The 23,295-nt window shown below is 59.2% G+C and overlaps 1 protein-coding gene across 2 annotated transcripts; it reads left to right on the top strand.

The window, feature by feature from the left end:
* Positions 1 to 704: 704 nt before the first annotated feature.
* Positions 705 to 22,651, top strand: PRODH (proline dehydrogenase 1). Of its 2 annotated transcripts, XM_028094784.2 has the most exons (14): positions 705 to 998; positions 5,420 to 5,628; positions 10,678 to 10,712; positions 11,181 to 11,330; positions 12,799 to 12,863; positions 13,066 to 13,182; positions 13,594 to 13,673; positions 14,423 to 14,504; positions 15,936 to 16,028; positions 16,118 to 16,264; positions 17,138 to 17,313; positions 18,442 to 18,540; positions 21,882 to 21,970; positions 22,045 to 22,651. In XM_028094784.2, the coding sequence occupies exons 1-14, from the start codon at positions 726 to 728 to the stop codon at positions 22,230 to 22,232; spliced, it is 1,803 nt and encodes a 600-aa protein (XP_027950585.1). In that variant the 5' UTR covers positions 705 to 725; the 3' UTR covers positions 22,233 to 22,651. The 2 variants fall into 2 exon arrangements, with proteins under 2 accessions (XP_027950585.1, XP_087875777.1); XM_088019651.1 differs by lacking the exon at positions 15,936 to 16,028.
* The last annotated feature ends 644 nt before the right edge of the window (positions 22,652 to 23,295 follow it).

Below are 23,295 nucleotides of genomic sequence, written 5' to 3'. Positions count from 1 at the left end.
GGAGCCAGGGATAAGCAGCCAAGGCGACAGGGTCTCTTTCGGGGATGTGGCCACAGGCTGAGAAAGAGGGTTTCAGGCGCGCTTGGCGCCGCTGTGTGGCCGAGGCGGCCGCAGAACGCGCTCCATTCGGGAATTCGCAGGGGTCCGGCCGCCTTGGAGAGGGCGCGGCTTGGAGCGCGGGGCGGGGGCCTCCCCAGCGGAGGGCAACGGTCCTAAGGCGGGGCAGGGCGAGGCCCCCTGAAGAGACGGAGCCGCGGGGGGCGCGGGGCGCGGTTTCCCTAGGTGGGGGCTGGGGACCTGGGGGCCTGGGGCAGGGCGGGGCCTCACTAGGAGTGGGCGCGACTCGGAGCGCGGGGCGGGCTTTCCCCAGCAAGGAGGCTCGGATCCTAGGACGGGGCGGGGCCTCCCAAGGAGAGGGCGCGGCTCAGGGTGCAGAGCGCGGTTTCTCCAACCGAAGGCGCGGGCCCGGGGGCCGAGGCGGGGACTTCTCTGGAAGACGCGGCGCGAGGCGCGGGGCGGAGCCTCCTCACGAGAAGGCGTGGCTGAAGGCGTGGGGCGGGGTCTACCGGAGAGAGGGCGAGGCTCAGGATACGGGCGCGCGCCTAGGACCGGAAGAGTCTCCCAGGAGAAGGCGCGGCTGAGCGCGGGGCGGAGCGGGCGGGGCGGGGAGGGGCGGGGCCGGAGGGGAGTAGTTAAGCAGCGGCCGAGCGTGCGGACGCCCCGCCATGGCTCTGAGGCGCATCGTTTCTGTGTTGTGCACCGGCACTCTCCGCTTCGCCCCGCTGTCCACCGCGCCGGCGGCTCGGGAGCAGACTGCCACAGGCCGGGAGGCCGTGCCAGGATGTGGGGCCGCCGAGGCCGCGCGGCCGCCGGTGCCCGTCGTGGACTTCGGCAACACTCAAGAGGCGTACCGCAGCCGGCGCAGCTGGGAACTGGTGCGCAGCTTGCTGGTGCTGCGCCTGTGCGCCTCTCCCGCGCTGCTGGCGCACCACGAGCAGGTGCGCGGGTGGGCAGGTGGGTGGGCGGGCAGGTGGGTAGGTGCGCATCGCGGCGCGCAAGCAGGGCCACGCGCCGGGTCCTCTGTGTGTTCCCGGGAACCTTCATGAAATTTTACTGTAGAGCGGGAGCCCCTTGAGCATCGCTGGTAGCCGTGAAGTCAGGAAGGGAGGTGTTTCCTGTATTCCCTTTTGGGCCTCGTGAATTTTCCTGTATCCCAGTTACTACTAACTAAAAACAAAGACCAGTTTCTGAATTTTTAAGCTATGTGCTGCTTGCAGTAATGCAAAGTTGCCACCTGAAATTGAAATGGAGTGTCTTCCATGTTGCCCAAACGGAAGTCTTAGTGGTATTGAAGGACTCATGGCCTGGGAACTCAGAGTTCTCAGAAGATGTGACTAGACAGAGCCGTTCTGCTCAGTGTTGGGGAAAATGGGAAGCTACTTGAACTACTTTTATTACTTCAGTAGAGTAACTTGTGAAAAGTGTGAGTGCTTTGGGGAAGTAAAAAGCACCGTCTCAGCCACTGTCAGCCTGGACGTATGGAAAAGACAGTTTTTCAAGGTGATCCTGGGAACAGTTTGCAAGGGTGCAGTTCTTGGTGCTAAGGGTCTGGAAGGCTCTTCATGTGGGTGGTGGCGAATTCTCAAGTGAGACTGTGCTGAGTGTATGGTACTGCCTTCCTTGGCCCCTGAAGGAGGCTGGGGAGGCTGGACCAAAGAAGAGCACCAAGCCACACTTTAGGCTTAGGTGAAGGTAAAACCACGGTGGGTGGGAGGTGAGGGTACAGGCCACAGAGTCAGAGTCTGGAGGGGTCTGAGGGATCTGTGAGGCCAGTGGAGTGTTGGACTGGGTCTCCAGAAGTTTTACTCAGATGCAGCCTGGGACTGACAGTGGGAGGGGAATGCAGAGGAGGAAGGGGCCGAACTGGAGATGTGGAGGCTTCTGGGAAGCCATCTGTGTTTGTGATAGACGTGGATGCTCTGTGGCAAATTTGTGGCTGTGGAGTGCCCAGGCCAACTGGAGAGGAGGATGGAAAGTGACACTCAGGGGTCCAGGAACCTGGTGGGGGGTGAAGGTGATGAGAACCCTTTGGGGAGCACCAACGTCTGAGGGGCAGCCTGAAAGGAGCAGCAAGGTCTGGAGGTGCAGTGGTCAGGAGGGAGGAGGCAGCTGGGGGCGGGGGGGCGAGAACGACTAGGGGAGGGAATGGCTGGCCCTGAGGTCTCTGTGAAGGGCAAGGACAGGGACCTGGCTCCTGCAGTTGGGGCATGATGGGACTGCTGGGTGGGACTGGGGTGTCTGGGGCAGGAGTGGTGCAGGAGCCCCGCCTACCGCCGTGTGGCTGGAAGGGAGGGAGTGAAGGCTTGGAGCCAGCCAGGCCGTATTTCTCCCATCTCAGCACCGAGCTGTCTTCATTGGGATCGAAGCCAGAGGAGAAGCCAGCAGAGCTGGAGACGATCGGGTACTGTGGGTGACCACTGTCCAAGTGCCAGCGAGTGCTGGAGTGCAGGGACCACTGTGGGTGGAGGCTCCTCCCAGCCTTCCCTCCTGTCCTACCTGTGCCCTGAGGACGCCTTTGGAGAGCCTACTAACGGTGCTCTGTGTGCCCCCTGTGGGACCTTTTCCACCACAACATTGCTAGTGGTCATACTGGTGTCAGTGGCCGCGGTGCGTGGCACTGGAGGAAATGGGGAAATGGGGCAGAGGCCTGGCTGCAGGGTTGTGGGCTGCTCACCAGAACCAGTACTTACCTTGTCCTCTGGCCTGGGGTGGAAAGTCCTCCTGCTGAGCAGTGCGGGTCTGTGCAGCACTTGCAGGGGCAGTTGGGGATCCTCAAATCTGTTCCCAGGGAGTGTCAGCCTGAAGGAACCCTGTTTGAGCTGCTGCATTGGTTTGGGACCCAGTAGGGTCCCTTCCTTGACAGAAGATAAGGGTTTAGAAAACTCAGGTCTTCCATGACAGAGGCTCTGTGCTTGGGTGTCGGCCAGTGCAGAAGGGGCTAACAGAAGAGGAAGGGGAGAGGATGGATGGTGATGGTGGCCTTGGGGGACAGGGAGGAGAGAGAACTGGCTTTACCCCTCCTTGCTCTGTACACATCTGTTTGAGTCTTTTACAGTGAAAACAAGTACATGTGTTCGTGGGGCAAGTTTCTAAACCCACGAAGGATGCCCCCACCTGGAGAAGAGTGGGGGCTGCCTTCATCTTAGGCCGTGCTACCCAGGGATACACCTGACGCCAGGATATTTTTCAAGGGGTGGCTTTGCTCTGGAGTTAGCTTTAGAATTGCCAGCCCTGCCCCATGTGCTTCCATAGCCCTCTCTGATGGGCTGGCTTCCTTTTGCCAGAGTGAGAGGGTGAGTGACCAGCTCAGTGACCCGGGTGGCCTTGCCTGCCCTTCCCTCTGAGCCCCGCCTCCCCTTGGGGAGCTGGTCAGTGCGAAGTGCAGGCTGTGTGGGAGGTTACCAGCCCAGGGCTCCCCTGGGCCAAATTCCACATCTGCCTTGCTCCTGTTTCTTTGATTAACATTGACTGTGGCTACTTCTGTGCTTCACGTGCAGGGTTGAGTAGTTACGACTGTGACCGCGTGGCCCGTACAGCCAACGTTATTTACCATGTGGCCCTGGGCAGGAAAATTTGCTGGCCCGAGAGTAGATGGCTGGCCCCTTTCCACACGCAGTGGTTCCTGACAGTTCTCAGAGCTGACCCGTTGGATGTCAGGGGTTTTCCAGAGCCAGATGATGGTTTTTAGGTGTCCGATTCTGCCCCACCTACCACTGGGGTGATCTCTGATCTAATCAAGACCTGGTGTTTTCTCTGGCAAGGCCGCTCTGGCCCACGGATCCCCTGACCAGAATCTGCTGGCCCTGGCTGTGTGGGGCCAAGGCAGCCTGCCCCGTTCTCCCTCATCGGGCTTCCATTTTCCGTTTCTCATCCTCTTTATAAAAACAATGAGATGCAGTGAAGCCAGGTGTTGCAGAGAGGCTGTGGCAAGGCAGAGGGGATGGCCCGGAGACCCTTGTCCTCTGGATGCCCCGCGGCACCCTCATCAAGCACCAACCTGTGAGTCTAGGTATGTCTCCCTTATGTCTCCCTTCCGGCCAGTGTGGGGCTGCTCAGGATTGGTTTGGGGATGAAGGTGTTTGATTTGCTCATACTTCTGCTTAGACTAGAGATTGTTCCCTGCAGCCCTGATCCCAAGAGATGTTCCTCACAAAAGGGGCCCTTATCCATTGGGTTTGACAGACCTCAGGCTTTTTCTGTCTTGGAGCTAAGTGTGCGGGACAGTGGACACACAGGAATTCCCAGACAGGTGGCAGATGTGCCCTCCCAGCAGCCCTCCCTTCTAGCCTCAGGGGACCACTGTCCTCATTCCTTCCTGCCCTGACTGTCGCACTGCAGGGACTCCGTGCCACCTCCATGACTTGGCAAGCCACCTCCCCCCCGGATCTAAGTTAGCAAACATCTCCCACCCATCACTCCCTCACCCCTGTTCTGAATCACTTTGTGGAGGTGCCTTGCTCTCTCCCCTGCTAGGATGTAAGCTCCTTATCAGTTTTGTTTAGCCTAGAATTGTACTGGGCACAAAGCAGTGGCTCAGGACTTGGAATGAATGATGGCAGAAATTGGGGATGTGGCAAAATGTGATTGGAGGAGAAAGCTGAGTGGTTTATGGGCAGCTGTCTTCCTCCGGGACATATCCACTCGAGCTGTGGGTCTGCTGTGGCCCTGGATGACAGTACTGAGTCCCCACTGGTCCCACAATGGGCTCTCATCTGACAGACTCTGTAGATGCTCACTTGGCTTATTGTTAGCCTAAGGCTTGCTCCAGCTTAAGTTAGACTCCTTCTGAATTTAGCATGTGTTCATCTGCTCAGCAGCCACTGGAGGGCCGGCCCCTTGCCAGGCACTGTTTGAGGGACTTGGAATAAGCAGTGAACAAAACATTGAGAAATCTGGGTGCTCGCCTGCTAGAAAGTTATACCAAATCCTCCTCCTAGGCGGCATAACCCACTGAGGTGTGGACACAGAGAATGTTATGGTGAACACACCTGCTGCTATTCCCAGAGAGACCTGCTTTTCATTTCTTTATCCATCGAGTGATGGTCGGGCACCCACTGTGTGCCGCTGGGGTCACCTGTGAGTGTGCAGGGCAGGGAGGTGAGTGGCTGTTGGCGGGGGCGGGGGGGCGGGCACTGGGATCTCTGCCCTTCATGAGGAGTGGATTGACAGTAGCTACAGGCTGAGAAGCAAGCTGCTGCCGGTGGTGTCCACTGTTAAACCACGGCCAGGAGTCAAGTTTGGCCCTGGGGAGAGTGTGTCAAGGCTTTATGGTTGGAGCGAAGGGGGCAGGGGAACAAGGGTGTCCTGCTGGGGACGGGAGGCCGGGCAGCCAGGACAGCCCCTTCCTTCTGCCTTTCAGCTGCTCCATCTCACCAGGAGACTTCTGGGGCAAAGGCTGTTCGAAAAGCTGATGAAGATGACCTTCTACGGGCAGTTTGTGGCCGGCGAGGACCAGGAGTCCATCCGGCCCCTGATCCGGCACAACAGGGCATTCGGAGTGGGCTCCATCCTGGACTACGGGGTGGAGGAGGACCTGAGCCCCGAGGAGGCTGAGCGCAAGGAGATGGAGTAAGGCCCACCTGGGCATCTGGTTGCCACCTCAGAGCGTCTTGGGGCCAGCTGGGGCTGGGCTGGGAGGAGGCCCCCCAAGGCTAGGAGCGCTTGGTCAGCCTGCTTACCAGCGACCCTCCTGGGTTCTGCCTGGGGTTCTTGCAGTTTTATTCTGTGAGAATGACGGCTCTGGGCTTTCACAAAAGGCCTTGTGTGCACAAGGCTGGAGGAGGGGCAGGGATTGGGGACGGTAAACTACAGTCCACAGCCCAGTGTGGCCCACCTGCCTAGTTTTGCATGGTTTGCAAACTGAGATTGGCTGATACTTTTTTTAAATGGTTGAAACAAAACAAGAATAATATTTTGTGACATGTGAAAAGTATATGAAATTCAAATCACTTTTGCCCTAGAGGGGCAGAGTTGAGTAGCTGTGGCAGGTGCCATATGGCCCACAAGGCTGAAGATAGATGCTACCCGAGCATTTACGAAAGATGTTTGCTGACCCTGGTGTTTGAGGTGCTGTGGCTTCCTGATGTGCTAAAGCATCTCTTCAGAGGGATTGCTAACCTGCTGGACAGGGGCCCACTGCCTAACCCTTGCCTAGCTCCTGGGAGGGTTTTCTTTTCTTTCTTTTTTTGTTTTTTAAAATTTCGTTTAATTTTCTAAATTTTTGTTTCTCTTCTTTTTTAATGTATTTTTATTTTTAAATTAATTAATTTATTTGACAGAGAGAGACACAGCAAGAGAGGGAACACAAGCAGGGGGAGTGGGAGAGGGAGAAGCAGGCTTCCTGCTGAGCAGGGAGCCTGATGCGGGGCTTGATCCCAGGACCCTGGGACCATGACCTGAGCCGAAGGCAGGTGCTTAACCAACTGAGCCACCCAGGCGCCCCCCTGCCGCCTTTTTAAAGGCTTTATTTATTTATTAGAGAAAGAGAGCATGAGCCGGGGAAGGGGGGGAGCACAGAAGGAGAGGGAGAAACAAGACTCCCCGCTGCGCAGGGAGCCCAATGTGGGGCTCGATCCCAGGACCCTGAGATCATGACCTGAGCCGAAGGTAGGTGCTTAACCAACTGAGCCACCCAGGTGCCCCTCCTGGGAGGGTTTTCTAATCAGCAGGGGGGCTCTGCCTGGTGAGTGTGGAGCCTGCTAGGCCTGGTGCCTAGCCAGGGGTCCCAGAAGGGAATGGCAGCCAGGAGCAGTGTGGCAGGCTGGCCTAGGGCCTCCTCCGGAGGTCACCAACTTGCTGCAGGACCTGTTCTCTGGGCAGTGAGCCTAGGGACAGATGGGTACCTCCCTGACCCACCCTTCTGGGCCACAGAACAAAATTAGAGAACGAGGCCACCCTTTGCTTTCCTGGGGAGGTGGCTGCACAGGAGACCCAGGCAAGACCAGCCCTTTCTTTGCAAAATGCCCGGTTCTTATGCTGGTACCTGCACCCCTCCATGTCAGGCCTTTGCGTGCCTTTGGGACCCTTAGTTCTGACGGCAGCTGTGCCTGACCACGTGAGGCTTGGGACAAGCCTGCTGAGTAACCTGTCCTGTCTCAGGCTGGGGTGATTGCTCTGGCCTGGGGACAAGAGAGGAGGGGAGGAAGGAGAAAGGCATCACATGAGGCTCCTGCCCTGGGAACGGAATGTCCAAGCCAAGCAGCAACAGCGGCAGCGGATTGGCCTGGGGAACCCAGCCCCTGCCTAGCCATTTGCTGTCTTAAAGGCGGGGTTCTCCAGTTTGGCACCCCTCTGTGTATTCCTCGTGGGGCTTCTTCAGTGGGGCTGCCTGTTGAATGACTAATGAGCTCTGTGTCCCTGCTGTGTTTCTCCGTTGAGGGCTGAGTGGTTTCACAATGGCATTTTCTTCCTCTGGTAGGAAGACTCCCTTCCCAGGGTGATCTGGCTGGCTTCCTGCCTCTTCTGCAGGGGGAGCATTGGGAGGTGGGCCGGACTTGCCCTGTCGTGAAGCCAAGGCGCCTGTGCCCCAGGGCCACCCTGATGTTTGCGCCCCCGATGCTGTAAGGAGCCCTGCTTGGTGGGCTTTGGGACGTGAGTGTTGGTCCCTCCCATCCTAACATGGTGACCACCATCCAGTGTCAGTGGCAGGTGTCAAAGACTCATGCCTGGCTCTGCTGCCAGGTGGCCCAGTGCCTTTGGAGAGGCCTGGGCTGAGGGGGCAGAACATCTATACTGTCAAATTGCCTGCTTGGCTTACTGGGTGTTCTTGGTCAGGAGTGGCTCCAAACCATGCAGCCCGCATCCACATAGCCCCCATGCAGAGAACTGCTTCTGTGTCCTGGGGGCCGGGGGGCAGAGGTCTGTCTCGCTAATCTTGTCATGAGGCCAATAGACCCTGCTCTGGGGAGTGATACAGAGGCCACTACCCCAAATTAAGGCCACAGGAGTTGGGGGAGGGAGGGTACAGGTGGTGCCGGGCCTGCCCTGGGCATAACCATGTGAGGCACAGAAAGGATGGAGGTTGTCTGAATGCACAGGATGCCCAGCAGGCCTCCCAAGGGTCTGAGTAGGGGGCCCAGGAAGGGTTCCCTGGGGTAGGAAGCAGGAGGTGGGAGATTGTAGGTGCTGGAGGGAGAGTGTAGCCATCTAGGGCTGGGGTGGGATGGTGTTTCCCAGAACACCTGGTAGAAGGCAGAGGCTGGGGCCCTGGCTCTAGGAGAGGAGCCCCACAGGATCTCCCCAGCAGGCTGAGAGCTGTGGGGATAAGGGGCTAGGGTATCTCCTGACGACTGGCTGTGATGAGGACACCCAGGGACAGTGTGGATGGCAGGTGTGTCTGTCTTGGCTATGCAGACCCAGGGCTGGCTGGAGGTAGAGCCCCAGGGTGGCAGCTCTTCTGGGACTGGTGGTGCAAAGTGAGCAGAGGACTTGGGTGCTGCCTGGAGGTAGGTGTGCAGATGGGCATGAGCTCCATTGGACTTCTCTGCACATCACTCCCTCTTGCCACCTGCATTTCCCCAGGAGAGAGCCAGTGAGGGCTCTCCTCACTTTCTACTTTTTGCTAAAAGGCAGCCAGCCAACAAGTCCCCCAGTGCAGCGAGCTGAGCTTGGAGGCGGCCAAGGGGATGGTTGGGGCCTTCCTGCTGCCTCTCCCCTGGGCCTCTGGTGTTCCAGTGTTCCCCTTCCTCTGCCCTCCGCCCCTGGGCGCACTCTCTTCCCTCTTCCACATCCTGGGCTTTGCAAGTGTGTGTGTGTGTGCCCAGGGTACTTCCTCTCCCCACTGGTGACATGACCCTCCTCCCCTCCACTGCGCCTGGCCGCTGCCATCTTGGTCTTCTCATGACCCACCCGCCGGGCCTGGTTGGGAGTGTGACCCTGATCCTTGCTGGTGCTGTCTGCCCGGAGACAGGCCTCTGTGCCCTGACCACACGGCAGTGCCGCCAGCCCGGTTCCTCTGCTCCGTCATTGCTAAAGGACTTGCCGTCCGGTCAGGGACCTCACCGATGGAGACAGCTGCAGTCTCTGCTTTCCAGTGCTGGGCCTGCTGGCAGTGAGGAAGCGAGTGGCCCGTGCTCCCCTGTGCCTTTGGAGCCTGGCTGGGGCTTGGACGGTGGGTAGGCCCGCTGTGGAAGTGTTGAGCAGGAACCTTACATGGTGCTGGGCCACTGGGGGCCTTTTCGATAATGGTTTCCCATGTGAACGGAATGCGGCCTGCCTAAAAGGCAGGAACCTTGGAGAGGAATACTCCTGTTTCTCTGAGCCATGGGCTGTGTGGTTCCAAAGCGGGCCCGAGTCCCCAGCAGCCACCATCCTTGCTGACAGACCCATGCCTCAGTGTAGATGGTGGGGCCCGAGTCGTGCTTTTGCCTGGTTGTACCTGGGTCACAGCCTGGGGCTGGTCTTACAGGGGCTCCTTGTTCCCAGTGGGGATGTTGTTGCGTGGGGCCGACCCCTCCCTCATGTTACAGAGTCAGATACTGTCACACGGTGACACCTTACCCTCTTTTGTATATCAAGCACACGTGTCGAGTTGCCCTGAAGTGGCCCCTGTCCCCAGGCTGGGGCCTTGTGGGCTGTGTAAGCAGGATGTGGAGCCCCCAGGCTCTGTGGGCTGGCCCAGCTACTGGGACTCCTGGGTCCTGACCTGGGCATCCTGGCTCAGAGTTGCCAGATATGGGCCCTGGGGTCACACAAGAGCCAGGGTCCCAAGGGAGGGCTCCCTGGAGGGTGGCCAGCGGCCCCTGACTTGCTGTAGGAGCAGGGAGGTCAAAAGCTGCCTTGGCCCTCTGCCTCGGCTTGAGACCACTGCAGGTGCAGTTACCTCTACCTCTGTCTCAAGTGCAAGGCCAGGGTGGCTGGGCTGAGCCTGAGTGGGGGCAGAAGCAACCATGGTCTCAGGCTGGCCTCACTTTCCTGTCCTCATGAGGACTGGGGGTGTTATTCGGGTATGATGGGAGGACTTGGTTTTAAAAGAAAAATTCTGGCTGTTGCTTGGAAGACACACCGAAGGGGCAAGAAGGAGGCAGGGGGCTGGCAGGCAGTGGCTGAAGGTGGGGCCAGCCGTGCGCCTCGGCAGGAGCCCAGAGCCCGGCCTGGGGCTCCTGGCAGTTGGAGGGGCCTGGATGTAGGGGGTGCATAGAGCAGAGCAACTTCGGGAGTTTTGTACACTGGCTGTTGCCCGGTCCATTCCTTATCAGCCCTGACTGGCCCCGAGGCTCTGTCTTTCCTTCAGAAGGGAATGCCCCCATAGCTAGCTTTCTTCAAGCACCTATTCCGTGCCTTGGGCTGTCCGCTAGTTTTACTCACTCCTCACCTACCTGTAGGGAACCTGAGGCTTCTCCAGGGTGTAGAGCCTGTGGGCCAGGCCGGTCTGTGAGGCTGCTGCCCCACCCAGCTCAGGGGAGGTGACCCTGCAGGCCTGGGGTGGGTGGGTGAGGAGAGAGGTGGGGCACATGAGTCACTCTTACCTGCCCTTCTACAGAGCCCTCCTTGTCAGGTCAGGTTCAGGGCTCAGCCTCTGGCTTCCTCTCACCTCTGCCTGCTCAAAGGGAACCCATGCTTGTCACTTGCACCCTGAGGTGGCGTGACCGACCCTCACCCTCTTCTTCCCTCTCACAGGTCCTGTACGTCCGCTGTAGAGAGGGAGGGCAGTGGTGAGTAAGAGAAGGCTGTTCAGGAACAAATACTCTCTCAGCCTGTCCCCTCCCTCACCCCCAACCCCTCCTCGGGAGACCTTGGTTCAAGGGCACAGGCGAGACTTGGGGCCACGGCTCCTCCCTGTGTGCGCCCAGGCCATTGCTCCAAGTCTGCCCCCACCCTCGGGATGCCCCCGGGGGTCCTGGCCCCCTTGGCCCTCAGCGGCAAACCCTGTGGCCGGGTTTGCCATGTGACTAGGGCTCAGCCAGGGAGAAGGAACAGTGAGTGTAGGAGCCGGGAGTGGTGGGCAACACAGTGCAGGGAGGCCGTGGCCGCCAAGGAGCCAGTGCCGAGGGCAGGGGGCTGTGGGCCATCAGCAGGCCTTGCCGGATGCCGGGGAAGCCCTGTGTTTGCCCAGAGCTGGGTGGGAGCCAGAGCACAGCACACAGCCTCTCTGTGCTCAGGCCGTGTACCTGCCCCTCCAGGTACGAGTAAGAGGGAGAAGCAGTACCAGGCCCACCGGGCCTTTGGAGACCGCAGGGATGGTGTCATCAGTGCCCGAACCTACTTCTATGCCAATGAAGCCAAGTGTGACAGCCACATGGAGACATTCTTGCGCTGCATTGAGGCTGCAGGTGGGGCCCCGCACTTTGCTGGCTGTGCACCTGTCAGGGAGGGCCGACACCTACGTGTGGAGATGCTGATGGGTGAAAGCGAGGCCAGGCTGGAGCACTCGCCTGGGGCTTCTCTCCAGGTGGCCCGGACAGTCATGAGGATGACTGTGGGTGACACTGGGGAAGCCCATCGGCTGGGCTCAGGTCATACCGGGGGTCATGCCTGAGTCCAGCCCTGCCCAAGGAGCCCAGCGCCTCCTGCCTCTTCCCGGATACCAGTGCCCAGATGTCAGTGGGCTGAGCAGCCTTCCATCCAGGTCAGGGGCTTGAGCCTAGCCACACGTGGCACTTGGGTTTGGCAATGGCTTCGCTGTTCCAGGAGCTGGTGCCATGGAGAACTCCTCCACACCTGGCCTCTGGGTGGAGCGCTCACCAAAGGAGGCGAGTCGGGGGGGGGGGGCCTCCCCAGCCACAGCACAGCCCCACTGCGTGGCCCCGCAACCCTTCCATTCGTGGGCTCTACCTTCTGCACACTGGGAGGGGTGGGAGTGAGTGGTGCTCGGAAGCAGCCTTCTGAGAGCAGTGCTGGGGAGATGCCAGTGGTCAGGCAGAGACTTGGCCATGTGGGTCCAGAGCAGGGCCGCCTCCTTGCCTCTGTGCCTGCTCTGCCAGAAGCGAAGGTCACGGAAGTGAAGACGGGTCGTGGGTTTCTGGAAGGGAGGAGAGAGGCGAGTGTGGTTGAGCACCTGCTGTGTTCCACCCTCTGTTCTGCTGGGTGTTTCTGTGTTCTGTGAACCCTTCCCCTGCCCGCCCCCTCCCCCCCCCACCATGGGCAGCCTGGGGTGCTGGTGGCATGGGAGAGGACATGGGGCAGGGACAGAATGGGCCGGCTCCTTTGCCCACCGGCTTCCTGGATCCACGTGGCTAATAAACCCTGCCAAGTTGCCTGTTCCTGCCTCCGAGGTGGGGTGCACATGTGTATTTATGGGCTCAGTAGGAACATTGTCCTGCCCATAAGAGGTTAGCCAGCCAGCCCAGGATATGTGGCTCCTTGGTGGGCTCTCCCCTCTTGTTCAAGGGCAGGGGGGGGTGGGGGGGCTGGGTGGCTGGCAGGGGCCCCTGGTGGCATCCACCTCAGCCTGAGATAGCCGAGCTGCCACTAGGGCTGCTTCCAGGGAGAGTAAGGCAGGCATGCTGGGGAGCGGAAGGCCTGTCCAGGAAGCGCAGTGCCATGCTAGGGCCGGGTGGGGAAGGGAGGAGAGATCTGCTGGTGCCACTCCGTGGTGGTCTTGGGGCCCATCTGGAAGGGAGACCCAGGACTGTGTCGCTGTAGGTAATTGGTAGGAAGAGGGGCCATGCCAGCCACTCACAGTCCATCACATGTCTGGTGAGATGTGTCTAACTCCTGGGTGGCACAGATTCTGGGCACAGGCTCCTGGTCCTCGTCCCCCTCGGGAGCCCTAATGGTTCTTCCTGTGGCTTCTGACAGGCGGAGCCAGTGATGATGGCTTCTCAGCCATCAAGCTCACTGCACTGGGGAGACCTCAGTTTCTGGTAAGTGCCAGAACCTTCCATGTACAGAGTTTGTGAGAACTTGGGGTGCTGTGAGCATTAAGGGAAAGCTCCTGTGCTGGTACGTTGGTGCTGGGAGCCGGGCACACAGGGAACTGGGAGGGGGCCCAGGGGCTCTGCAGGGGTCCTGGGGGCGGGAAACTGGGTGTGTGCCAGAGAGGGTGGCTCAGGCCTGCACTTGCAGCTGCAGTTCTCAGATGTGCTGACCAAGTGGAGACGATTCTTCCACCAAATGGCTGCAGAGCAAGGGAAGGCTGGTCTGGCTGCCATGGATACGAAGCTGGAGGTGGCTGTGCTACAGGTGTGAAGCCTTGCCCGGTGGGTATGAGTGGGTGGGTACTGTGGGGGCTTGGGGAGGAGTCCTGGCCAGGTAGTGTTTGCGGTGGGTTCCCAGAGGCCTGTAGTCCCTCCACCCCCCCACGCAGCAGCAGCTGGGGTCTGCTGGGAAGGACTTGCTGGGGGCGAGGGTTCGAGGAGCAGGGTTTGCCCTGCAGGTGGCAGAGTACTGCAGAGCTTTGGGTCCAGGGAGGGGCATCAGGGACGGGTAGGTATAGAGCCGTCTGTGAGGCAGAAACACAAACCAGAGCCGTATCCTGTTCGTACTAATGGTGTAATAAAGTCAAAACAGCACAGATATTGGGGGGGGGGGCAGGGAATGTTAGCGACCAGGGCTGGGGCAGGTCATGGGACTGGCAGCTTCTTACTTCTCAAGGAAAATGTGGCAAAGATGGGCATCGCCTCCAGGACGGAGATTGAGAACTGGTTTACTGCGGAGACCCTGGGCGTGTCTGGGTAAGAGTAGCCCCCAAGCTGGGAGTTCTGAAGTGTCTGCCCTGATTCAGCCATGGTTCCAGCAGAGCCCCAATGGCTTCTCCCAGTCCTGGTTGCCCTCCTGGAGAGCATGGGCCTGGGGTGACAGTGCTGAGGGACCTCTGCCCTGAGACACAGCAGGAGTTGCGGGCCTGGAGTCCACGGGGCCGGGGCCGCAGCTAGCCCAGAGCTAGTCCAGACTATAGCTGCGTAGGGGCACCCCTGAAACCAGCAGGGCTGCTCACAGAATTATTTGGGTCCTAGAGTAAGGGTGCCACACTCAGCCCTCCCTGGGGCCCACATGGCAGGCAGGCTGAGGGACAGGGCAGCTGAGATCCTACAGGGGCCCACACCTCTTCCTGAGGGGTCTGGAAGCTGGGACTGAGATCCCCAGGGCCCCTGGGCGGGGGGTAGCAGCGGTCCCCCTTACATGCAGGGTCTGCCTCCTTTCTGGTCTCCCATGTTTGGGTTTGGCTCTTTCGCAAGCCTGACATGGCCCATGGTGACCTTGGTGTAGCTGCTGCCACCCCAGTGCAAGAATGTTCTGGTTTTGGTTTCCATTTTGTAAACAGAGGACAATGTTAACATTTTATCTGTCTTTTAAAACTGAACACTGTGGCGGGTTTTGTGGGGGTTGGGCTTGGGGTGCTCTTTTAAGGCATGGACTGGTTTGGGGACTGGGCGCCCTGACAGATCCTAGTGCCCCTGTGCTGATGCAGCTTCTCCCACAGCACCCTGGACCTGCTGGACTGGAGCAGCCTCATTGACAGCAGGACCGAGCTCTCCAAGCACCTGGTGGTCCCTAACATGCAGGTGACCACCCCTCACCCATGTCGCATCGGGGTGTGAGGCTAAGGGAAATGCTCCCTGTCCCTCACCCTGGGGCAGCGGCCGGGGACACAGCTGGCTGAGACCAGTGTCCTTCCTGGCCACACAACACCCCTGTGGTCCAGAGGAAGAGGACAGGTCCCTGAGTGCCCCACAGAGGGGGACAGAGACCCACGTCCTCTATCCTTGCATGCTGGGTCGTCCCAGACCTCAGTGGCCTGAAACGGCAGTAATCCTGTTGTCCTGCATTGCAGTTCTGGACTGACCAGTTCTAGTGGTTCTAGCTCAGGGTTTCCCTTGCAGTTGTTCTCAGAGGGTGGTGGGAGCTGGGGTTATTGTGGAGGGGCCCCACTCCCACGGCCAGCGGTGGATGCTGGCTGTGTGTGGGGCAGGGCTTCCTTGCCATGCAGGGGCTGGGCTCCCAGGGTGAGTGTCCCCCGAGAGCCGGGCGGAAGCATGGTCACCTTTTCCAGCCTCACCTCAGATGTTCCATGGCGTCACTTGTGCCCGGTTGTGTGTGTGTGAAAAGCAAGTCACTAGGCCAACCTGTGTTCTCATTCTCACCAGGGAATGAGAGCCCCCTTCCCTGCCCGTCCTGCCTGTGGGAGGTGCCAGGACTTTGCTCTCTGTTTGAAACCACCCCTCAAGCTGGATGTAAAGCAGCAGAAGCACCTTGGGAAAACATCCCGCAAACAGTGCCTCCCACAAGCACCCAGGCCCAGCTGGCCAAGGGCCCAGCCCCCAAACTGAGACTCTGAGGGCCAACAGAGGGGCATGCTCCAGGCCCCACCGGGAGTGCCCTGGGCGGTGTTAGCGGGCATGTGGTGCTAGCAGAGAGCCCAGTGCCCTATGGGCCTCCAGGATAGGTACCTGCTGCTGACCTGCTGGCTCCCCGAAGGCCACCACCTGGGGATGGCGCCTCTGTCCCCGCTGCTGTGTTGTCAGTCTCCTGCAGGCTGTCCCTGTCTGCCTGCGACTGCCATTCTCCCTCTAAGCCCTCTCCTTGCTAGGGGCTGAACCCTTCCGGGTGATTGGATGGGTCAAGGGTTACTTCCTTACCGTTGCATGGGGGCAGAAGGGGGATCCCCTTCCAGGGTCCTGGGAGGCTGTGGGAGCAGATACCTTGGGTGCAGGCCTGACCTGGAGCAGCTAGCCCTGTGAGTCAGAGGGTGCTGGCTGGCAGCGAGGTTCTGGGGTGCTGTGTCACCAGGTGGCCTCAGGGCAGGGCACTGGATCTTTGCTAAAAAACGGGGAAGGGGTGGGGATGAGGTGGCCTTGCGGGTCCTGGGGACATGCACTGGGTATTGGTAGGCCCTGCACACGGAGGGGAGGAGGGTGCCCTTGGGCAGGGGACGTGGCGGCTTTGAGAGGTGGGGGCTTAGAGCCCTGCTGCGGCCTGACCGCGTGCTGCCCCAGACAGGACAGCTGGAGCCTCTGCTGTCACGGTTCACTGAGGAGGAAGAGCTGCAGATGACGAGGATGCTGCAAAGGATGGACATCCTGGCCAAGGTCGAGGACCCTCCGACGTGCCCAGAGAGGGGGCCACATGTCTCACCTGACCCCAGTCAAACCCTCTGTCCCACCCCTGCACCTCTTAGAAAGCCGCCGAGATGGGCGTGCGGCTGATGGTGGACGCCGAGCAGACCTACTTCCAGCCGGCCATCAGCCGCCTGACCCTGGAGATGCAGCGCAAGTTCAACACGGGGAAGCCACTCATCTTCAACACGTACCAGTGCTACCTCAAGGTACCGTCCCCGCCTGCTGTCTCCCTTCCGGCCCTCGGGTGAGCGGATGCCCTGCGTCTTAAGTCCCGTGCTGGTGTTGGGGAGGGGCCTCTACCTGAGCATGACTGACTCTGAGCAGGAAGAAAGGCCCAGGGCCCTGTCCCCAGCTCTGTACCGGCCCCTTCTCTGGGCCTCAGATCCCAGACGGGGTGTAGAAGGGGTAGGAGGAAGGTGAAGGGCCCTTTTTACAGTCTGCTTCGTGTGCCTTAATCCCCACATTTTGATGGCCTCATGCGTCACTGGTTTTTCCTGCCATTTTTTTAGTTTGGGTCCCTTCGGATCAGATGGTTCACGGGACTGGCAGCTTCTGGTTCCCTCCCCACAAAAAGACTTGCTCAGGATTTTGCATGTACCTCAGGGAGTCCGGGGTGCTTCAGGGTGGGATTGCTGAGCACGAACCTGGGCTGGGCTGCTCTGGGACCAGGCAGGTATTTGGAAAACTGGTGTGGGATGGGTGTCGAGGCTCCGGGGGCTGGGGGGGGGTGGGGCGGGGAAAGGGGCCCAGGCAGGTACCCATAGCATGCAGCACCCCTGCCTCCGTGTCAGCCCAGGGAGACTCTGGAGTGCACCATGGCTTCTGGCACCTCGTCTGTCCCCCAACAGCGTTGTCCCAGGCTACACAGAAGAATCCCCATTTCTAAGAGACAAGAGGTCAAGGGGCCGTCCTCACCCCTACTTGTCTCCCAGCTCCCCTAAGCACCCGCAGGTCAGGTGGCTGCTGCTGGCTCTGGTGTCCCACGGTGACTATACCCTGGGAGCACCTGGGCCTCAGGGGACACAGGCTGGAGGGGGCCTCATCCTGGTCATCATCAACTTTTGGCCCCGGTCCCACAGGACGCCTATGACAACGTCACCCTGGACGTGGAGCTGGCTCGCCGCGAGGGCTGGTGCTTTGGGGCCAAGCTGGTGCGGGGTGCATATATGGCCCAGGAACGTACCCGCGCCGCAGAGATTGGCTATGAGGACCCCATTAACCCTACGTATGAGGCCACCAATGCCATGTACCACAGGTGCGCCAGCCCTCCTTGGCCCCCAGGGCCTCATGGCTTCCTGGGCAGGGAATGAGAAAACAGGGCCGGGGTGCTGGCACTGACCCCACAAGACGCCCATCTGAAGGGGGAGCAGGAGTGAGACTTACACTTGAGGCCAGAACTGATTATCTCCTCTGCTTTTAACTTACTGTTTATTTTTTGAATCCTCTCTGCTGTTCTACCCTTTCCAAAAACTATTAAGGTGCATTTTTAGGACGGAAAAGCCTACCGAATAAAACCAAACTGGCCCAGGCCCCCCAGCCAGCTCTTGTTGACACTTAGGACAAGGGAGATGCCCCGAGTGGCCCTCCTGACTTGTATACAGCCCATTTGCTTTTCATATTACACACCGGGGTCATCAGCTGTTCTGCATCTGCTTTTGGTCTGTTTATCTTGCTGACATTGTCATGCAGCAGGGACAGGCGGAACCTGTGCTTTTTCTCTAGGAGGTCAGACCCCTGGCGTCTGCCTGGCTCCTGCTTTCTCCCCGGCAGTACCCTGCTACTTTGCCAGAGCTTCTGAGTATACCATGTGTGTACCCGCGTCAGCTTTGGTATTGTGTATTCAGCCCCGTGCTCTTGCTTTTCCATGTAACACCCGTCTGGATCCTCCCGTGTCGGTGTGCGGGCCCCCGGTGTCAACCCAGCAGCTAGCAGCATGCCCATCCCCGTCATGACGCAAGTGACCCGTAGCACACCTTGTCCCCGTGTTCTCACGGGCAGGGACACAGTTGTGGCACATTCCTAGCAGCCGAAATGCTGGGTCCAGGACATGCACCTTTGCTGCCAGATGGTAGCACCTTCACACCGTGTGCGGGGGAGGCCCCCCACTCCCGCCAGGCCTTTGATTTCCTTGTGGACCCCTTCCCAGAAGCGAAGGTGTACGTGTCACGGGTGCCGGGGGCACCGTGCCCCAGCTAGTCCCCTGTCGAATGTCTAGCCCTGGGTGCTGCTCATGTTTTCTTTCTTACCTGCGAGGTGCTGAGGAATGTCAAGTGCAGCCGTGGTCCTACTGCTGTGGCCATGCTTGGGAGGAGTGGGCTCGCTGGATGGCCCTGGGCCTGCCTGTGGCCCCTGCAGGTTGGGGCTTATGTGGCACTCCCCCCAGGTGCCTCAACTATGTCCTGGAGGAGCTGAGGCACAACACCAAGGCCAAAGTAATGGTGGCCTCCCACAATGAGGACACAATTCGCTTCACGCTGCGCAGGTAGGCACCCCGCCCCCCCAGCTGTGCGGTGCTCCCCGGTGGGGGAGGGGCTCGGGATGAGTGCTGTGGAAGCCTGTGCGGAGTGACCTGCCAGGCGCGGTGGTATTCGCAGGGTAATGTCTGCAGGGAGCTGGAGGGCAGCTTTAGTGTCCTGCAGGCCCCCCCGCCTCCCAGGCCCGGCTGGGCATTGGCACTGCAGGAGCAAAAAGGTTATTTGTAGTTACTTTCGTTTTTAAAGTTAATACCTGACTTACTAAAGTTGCAAATTCAAAAACTAAATTTCCTTAGGTGAAATTACACGCTTACGGAACTTTGTGCTTACTGAAACGCACAAATATGTTATGTGTCATCAGCGCCCCTCAGGGGTCCTCCGGCATGTCACGTCGTTTATAAATAATCTCTCAACGCTTGAAACTGCATTTGGAATTTAATATAGTCTGTTTTCTCTTTAAATGCCTGTCCTGTGGAGCAAAAGTTTGGTAGGATCCATACAAGTCAGATATAGGAATAAGGTGAAGTAAATTCTTAAAATATTCCAATGTCATTACCACGTTTTTGTGTTTTCCATCTTCACCCAGGCAGCACCACACGGGGCGGGGGGTGGAGGGGGTGTTTCTAGCCCCAGTCGGCACCTTCCTGGGCTGGAGGCCCCACACAAAGCATGGCGGCAGTGGCCCTGCCGGCCCCAGCCTTTCCCGGGAGCAGAGCAGGGCACCCAAGGCTTGTGGCTGAGCTGGGCTCTGGGAAGGAGGGATGAAGGAACGGCCAGGCTGGGCAGCTTCGGGGCGCTGCCTGATGAGCTGACTGGTCACTCCACACCCACTGTGACGAGGCTCCCTCCCAAGAGTCCCTGCCAGGGTCCGGTCTGACTGCTTCTGTGGGATGGGTGGGGGGGCCGAGTGGAGTCCCAGCTGGACAGGACTGTTCCGCCTTCTCTCCATCCCTAGGGACTTCCCAGGCGCTCATTTCCTGCCTCAGATGCCCCATCCTTGTCATTGGATGTCAGAGGGCCAGGGGCACCTTTTGCGCTCAGCGCAAAAAGAAAAAAAAAATAGATTTAGCTTGACTTTTAAAACAAACACCTGATTGAGTTGTAAATCTTAAAACCTGTTTTCCCCTTAGACTTAAAAATATTACTCTGTGATGGAAACTTGATCAAAGCTTGAACCCTCGGGCACCAGGGTCCTCCACTAGACGAGGTACATCAAGAGACTCCCGGACCCCTGGCCCAGCACTTGGGAACCTGCACCCCTGCACAGTGGCAGGCCCCTGTGTGGGTCAGCGGTATGGAAGGTGGCGCTCTCTTAGGTTTCAGTTACGAGCTCAGCCGGCTCTGGTTGGCCACTCACATTTAACGCAGGGATCACAGGTAGTCCACTCAGACACCAGCTACACAGAGGACAGTGGGACTCTGAGAGGTGTAGCCTGTCCTCAGAAGGGCTTTCCTGCCTCCTGTCTTCTGAATCTTCCCACCCACAACATGTCTGTTTTCACCAGCCTGCTGCCCTGGACATGGCTTCCCCCCATCCAGAGTGCCATCTGAGCACGCTCTCCTCTCTCATGGCCCCCTGGGCCCGTGCCAGGCTCCACAAATACCACTGTCGTGGAGAAGGCTCAGCCCCCTACAGTCCATGGTTCTCTGGAGCCCACAGCAGCTTGGGCTGGCCCTCCCCGAGGAAGCGGTATAGGTCTCTGATGCCACATCGGGGATCTCAGTCTGAACAGCTTGGGTCAGCTTTGGCCAAGTGGCAAACCAACCCCAAACTCAGAGGCCTGAACAGCAGTGTATCCCGTGGGCCAGCAGGGTGGGCTGGGCTCAACTGGGGGCTGCTTTTGCTGGCCTTGCCTGCGGTCTGTCTTGCATCTGCGGTCAGCTGAGGCCTGACTGGACCTAAATGGCTTTTCATTGGCACATCCTCAGTCCCTCCACCCGACTGGGTCTGTGTCAGCAAAGGGGACTGCATCACATGTCCAGTTTCCAATAGGCCAGGCCAGGCTTTGCCTCATGGTGGTCTCAGGCTTCCAGAAGCCCCGGAGAGGGCAAGCCTCTGCCCACATCACATTTGCTATTGTCCTGTTGGCCAGAGGAAGTCAGGAGGCCCAGCCTAGATGGCAAGTGGAGAGCCCCCATCTGCTGGGGGGGAGCTGCAGTCACAGGGCAGAGGGTGCGGAGGCAGGTCAGCAGCCATGCCTGCGGGAGGCACCGGCATGTCCCTGCCGCCAGTTGTCAGGAGGCAGCCCTGCTCTAACAGGGTTTGTGGTCCAGGGGGGCCCAAAGATACCTAAACCAGAGACCAGGGCAACACGGTAGAGATTGTGGCCTGCGTTAGACTGGGTGGCCCTCACTCTGGAGCCGGACTCTGAGGGAAGGAGGAAAAGGGCTTGTGTGAGGACCCTCATGCCAGGGGAGCGCGCTCCTGGCCAACAGCCTGGGTGCGTGTGAGGAGAACCCAGGCTGAACGTGCCCCTGGAAGGAGGCGGAAGGATGAGGGCAGGTTCCAGAGCGCTGGTGCAGATAGGTTGAGTCTGGACACGTGGATACAGGAAGCTGGAGGTAAAAAATGTGGAAATCCTCAGCAAGTAGACATTTCAAACCCTGGGAATTTTTGTAAGATCCTATGAGGGGAGGTGTGAGGACAGATGATGCTGGACAGAGTTGGGGGCCACCCACCCCAACATCTGAGCGGCGCTAATAGAAACGTGAGTTTCATCTAATCTAAATGTTCTCCTACACAAAAAAGATAGTTAATTTCAATAATACCTTTCACCTGGCCCAGCATACCCAAAATATTACCTGTATTCAGCATTTCAGAAAAAGAATACATTTTTTCCAGAGTTTCAAAATTCCATGTGTGTGTGCTATTTGCAGTCCATCTGTTTAGGCCAGCCGACTTCTAAAGACTCCGTGGTCACCAGTGGCTGGTGCTGCTCTATGGGACAGAGCAGCCGGCAAGGGGAGGACAAGAGACCCAGTCGGGTGGAGGGACTGAGGGTGTGGCAATGAAGCAGAGGGGCTCAAAATGGGGCAGGGGAGGGCCTCTGAGAGCCTCCCCAGGGCACACCTTGGGGCAGGCTTGCCTTGCTGGGTCAGGGCACCAGAACAGAGGTCGGGACAGACAAGACGGAAGGGAGAGAGAACACAGGGGAAGGGGGAGGACGGAACTTGGTAGCCATAGGCTAAGGTGGGAAACAGGGCAGAGGCCTGGTTTGGGCAGCACAGAGCCTACACCCCTGCCCATACCGCAGGGGATGGAGGCTAAAGTGTATGCTTGAGGATCTGGGAGTGGCAGTCAGGGAGAAGGGGCGGTGCGGGGTTCACCTGCCCCACTGTCTGTCTATAGGATGGAGGAGCTGGGCTTGTACCCTGCCGATTGCCAGGTGTACTTTGGACAGCTACTGGGCATGTGTGACCAGATTAGCTTCCCACTAGGTGAGTGAGGCCTCCCTGGGGAGCAGGGGTGGGGGTGTCCAGGGCTGGGACTCACTGCTTCTGCCTGTGTACAGGTCAGGCAGGCTTTCCCGTGTACAAGTATGTGCCCTATGGCCCTGTGATGGAGGTGCTGCCCTACCTGTCCCGCCGTGCCCTGGAGAACAGTGGCGTTGTGAAGGGCGCCTGGCGGGAGCGACAGCTGCTGTGGCAGGAGCTCAAGCGGAGGCTCCGCACAGGCAGCCTTTTCCACCGTCCAGCCTAGTGTTCGCGGGCTACCATCGTCATCCACCTTCAGACTTGGCCTCCAGCCCTTGCCTTGTGGGGCTCTGGGTGGCCCCTAGGCTGGCGCACAGCTACAGCCCAACCCCAGCCTCACGTGGATTCACCTTTTTATGCCCGAGACCTGCTGGAAGTGGGGCCTCAGTGCCCCTCTGGCCCCTGCTCAGGATGTGGGCACTCAGACTGTGTCTGATGCCTGCCAGAGCCACTGGGAACTGTCAGGAACTGCCTCTGAACAAGTGGGCACGACCCCCATCTCTGCCAGGCCCCATGACCTTGGACCCGGAGGACCAGTTTCTGCCAGGGTTCATCTAGCCCACCCCCCTTGAGCCCCACAGGCAGGCAGTCACCAGGCTGGGGAAGCTGGCCTGGTCAATAAACCACTACTTCTGCAGCCCTTAACTTTGTGCCTGCATTGCTCTTTCCCTTGCACCATCATGTGGGGTCAGCATCAAAGATGGGGTGGCACTGATGGCCCTGCCTCTCTGGCACCATGTGTCCCTGCGGGCCAGGCCCACCGTGGGTGGGGTGGATCCCCCAATCCCTCCCTTCAGGGTGTATCACAGATTCAGCTATGTTAGGTGCTGGACACCCCCACCCCTTGGCTCGGAGATGCTCCTAGGGGTGGGCTTGGTGCTTCTCTACCTGGGGACTCTCTCCCCCAGACTCTTCCTACTGTTCTATGCCCTTCGCCCCAGCTGCCGCATGACCCATGAGGCTCCGCTGTTCTGACAGGAGCAGACTCATGGCTGCCTGCCCCTGCCTCCAGCCTCCCAGAGCAGACTAGATGTGGTCCTAGTGCCTTGGGGCTTACCCAGGCCTGCTGCTCCATGAGGGAGCCCCAGAGGGGGGTGCCCCTGGGAGAGCCTCTGTGACAAAGGGGCGGGTGGGGGGCCTCTGCTGGTTCCTCCATAGGCCACGGAGCTACAAGGCGAGGGCCCTAGTTGGGCCCTGGTCATGGCAGATACCACAGAGCTATCACACAAGCGACATGCAGGTCACACTGAGGTACCTTTATTTCTCTGGCCCTCACAGGACTTGGGCTT

The sequence above is a fragment of the Eumetopias jubatus genome, unplaced genomic scaffold, assembly GCF_037043125.1.
Source record: "Eumetopias jubatus isolate StellerSeaLion01/CBP00866 unplaced genomic scaffold, mEumJub1_p1.0 scaffold_16, whole genome shotgun sequence".
NCBI classification, from domain to species: Eukaryota; Metazoa; Chordata; class Mammalia; order Carnivora; family Otariidae; genus Eumetopias; species Eumetopias jubatus.
The sequence above is the reverse complement of the archived record's forward strand: the minus strand, read 5'-3'. Positions and strand labels throughout refer to the sequence as shown.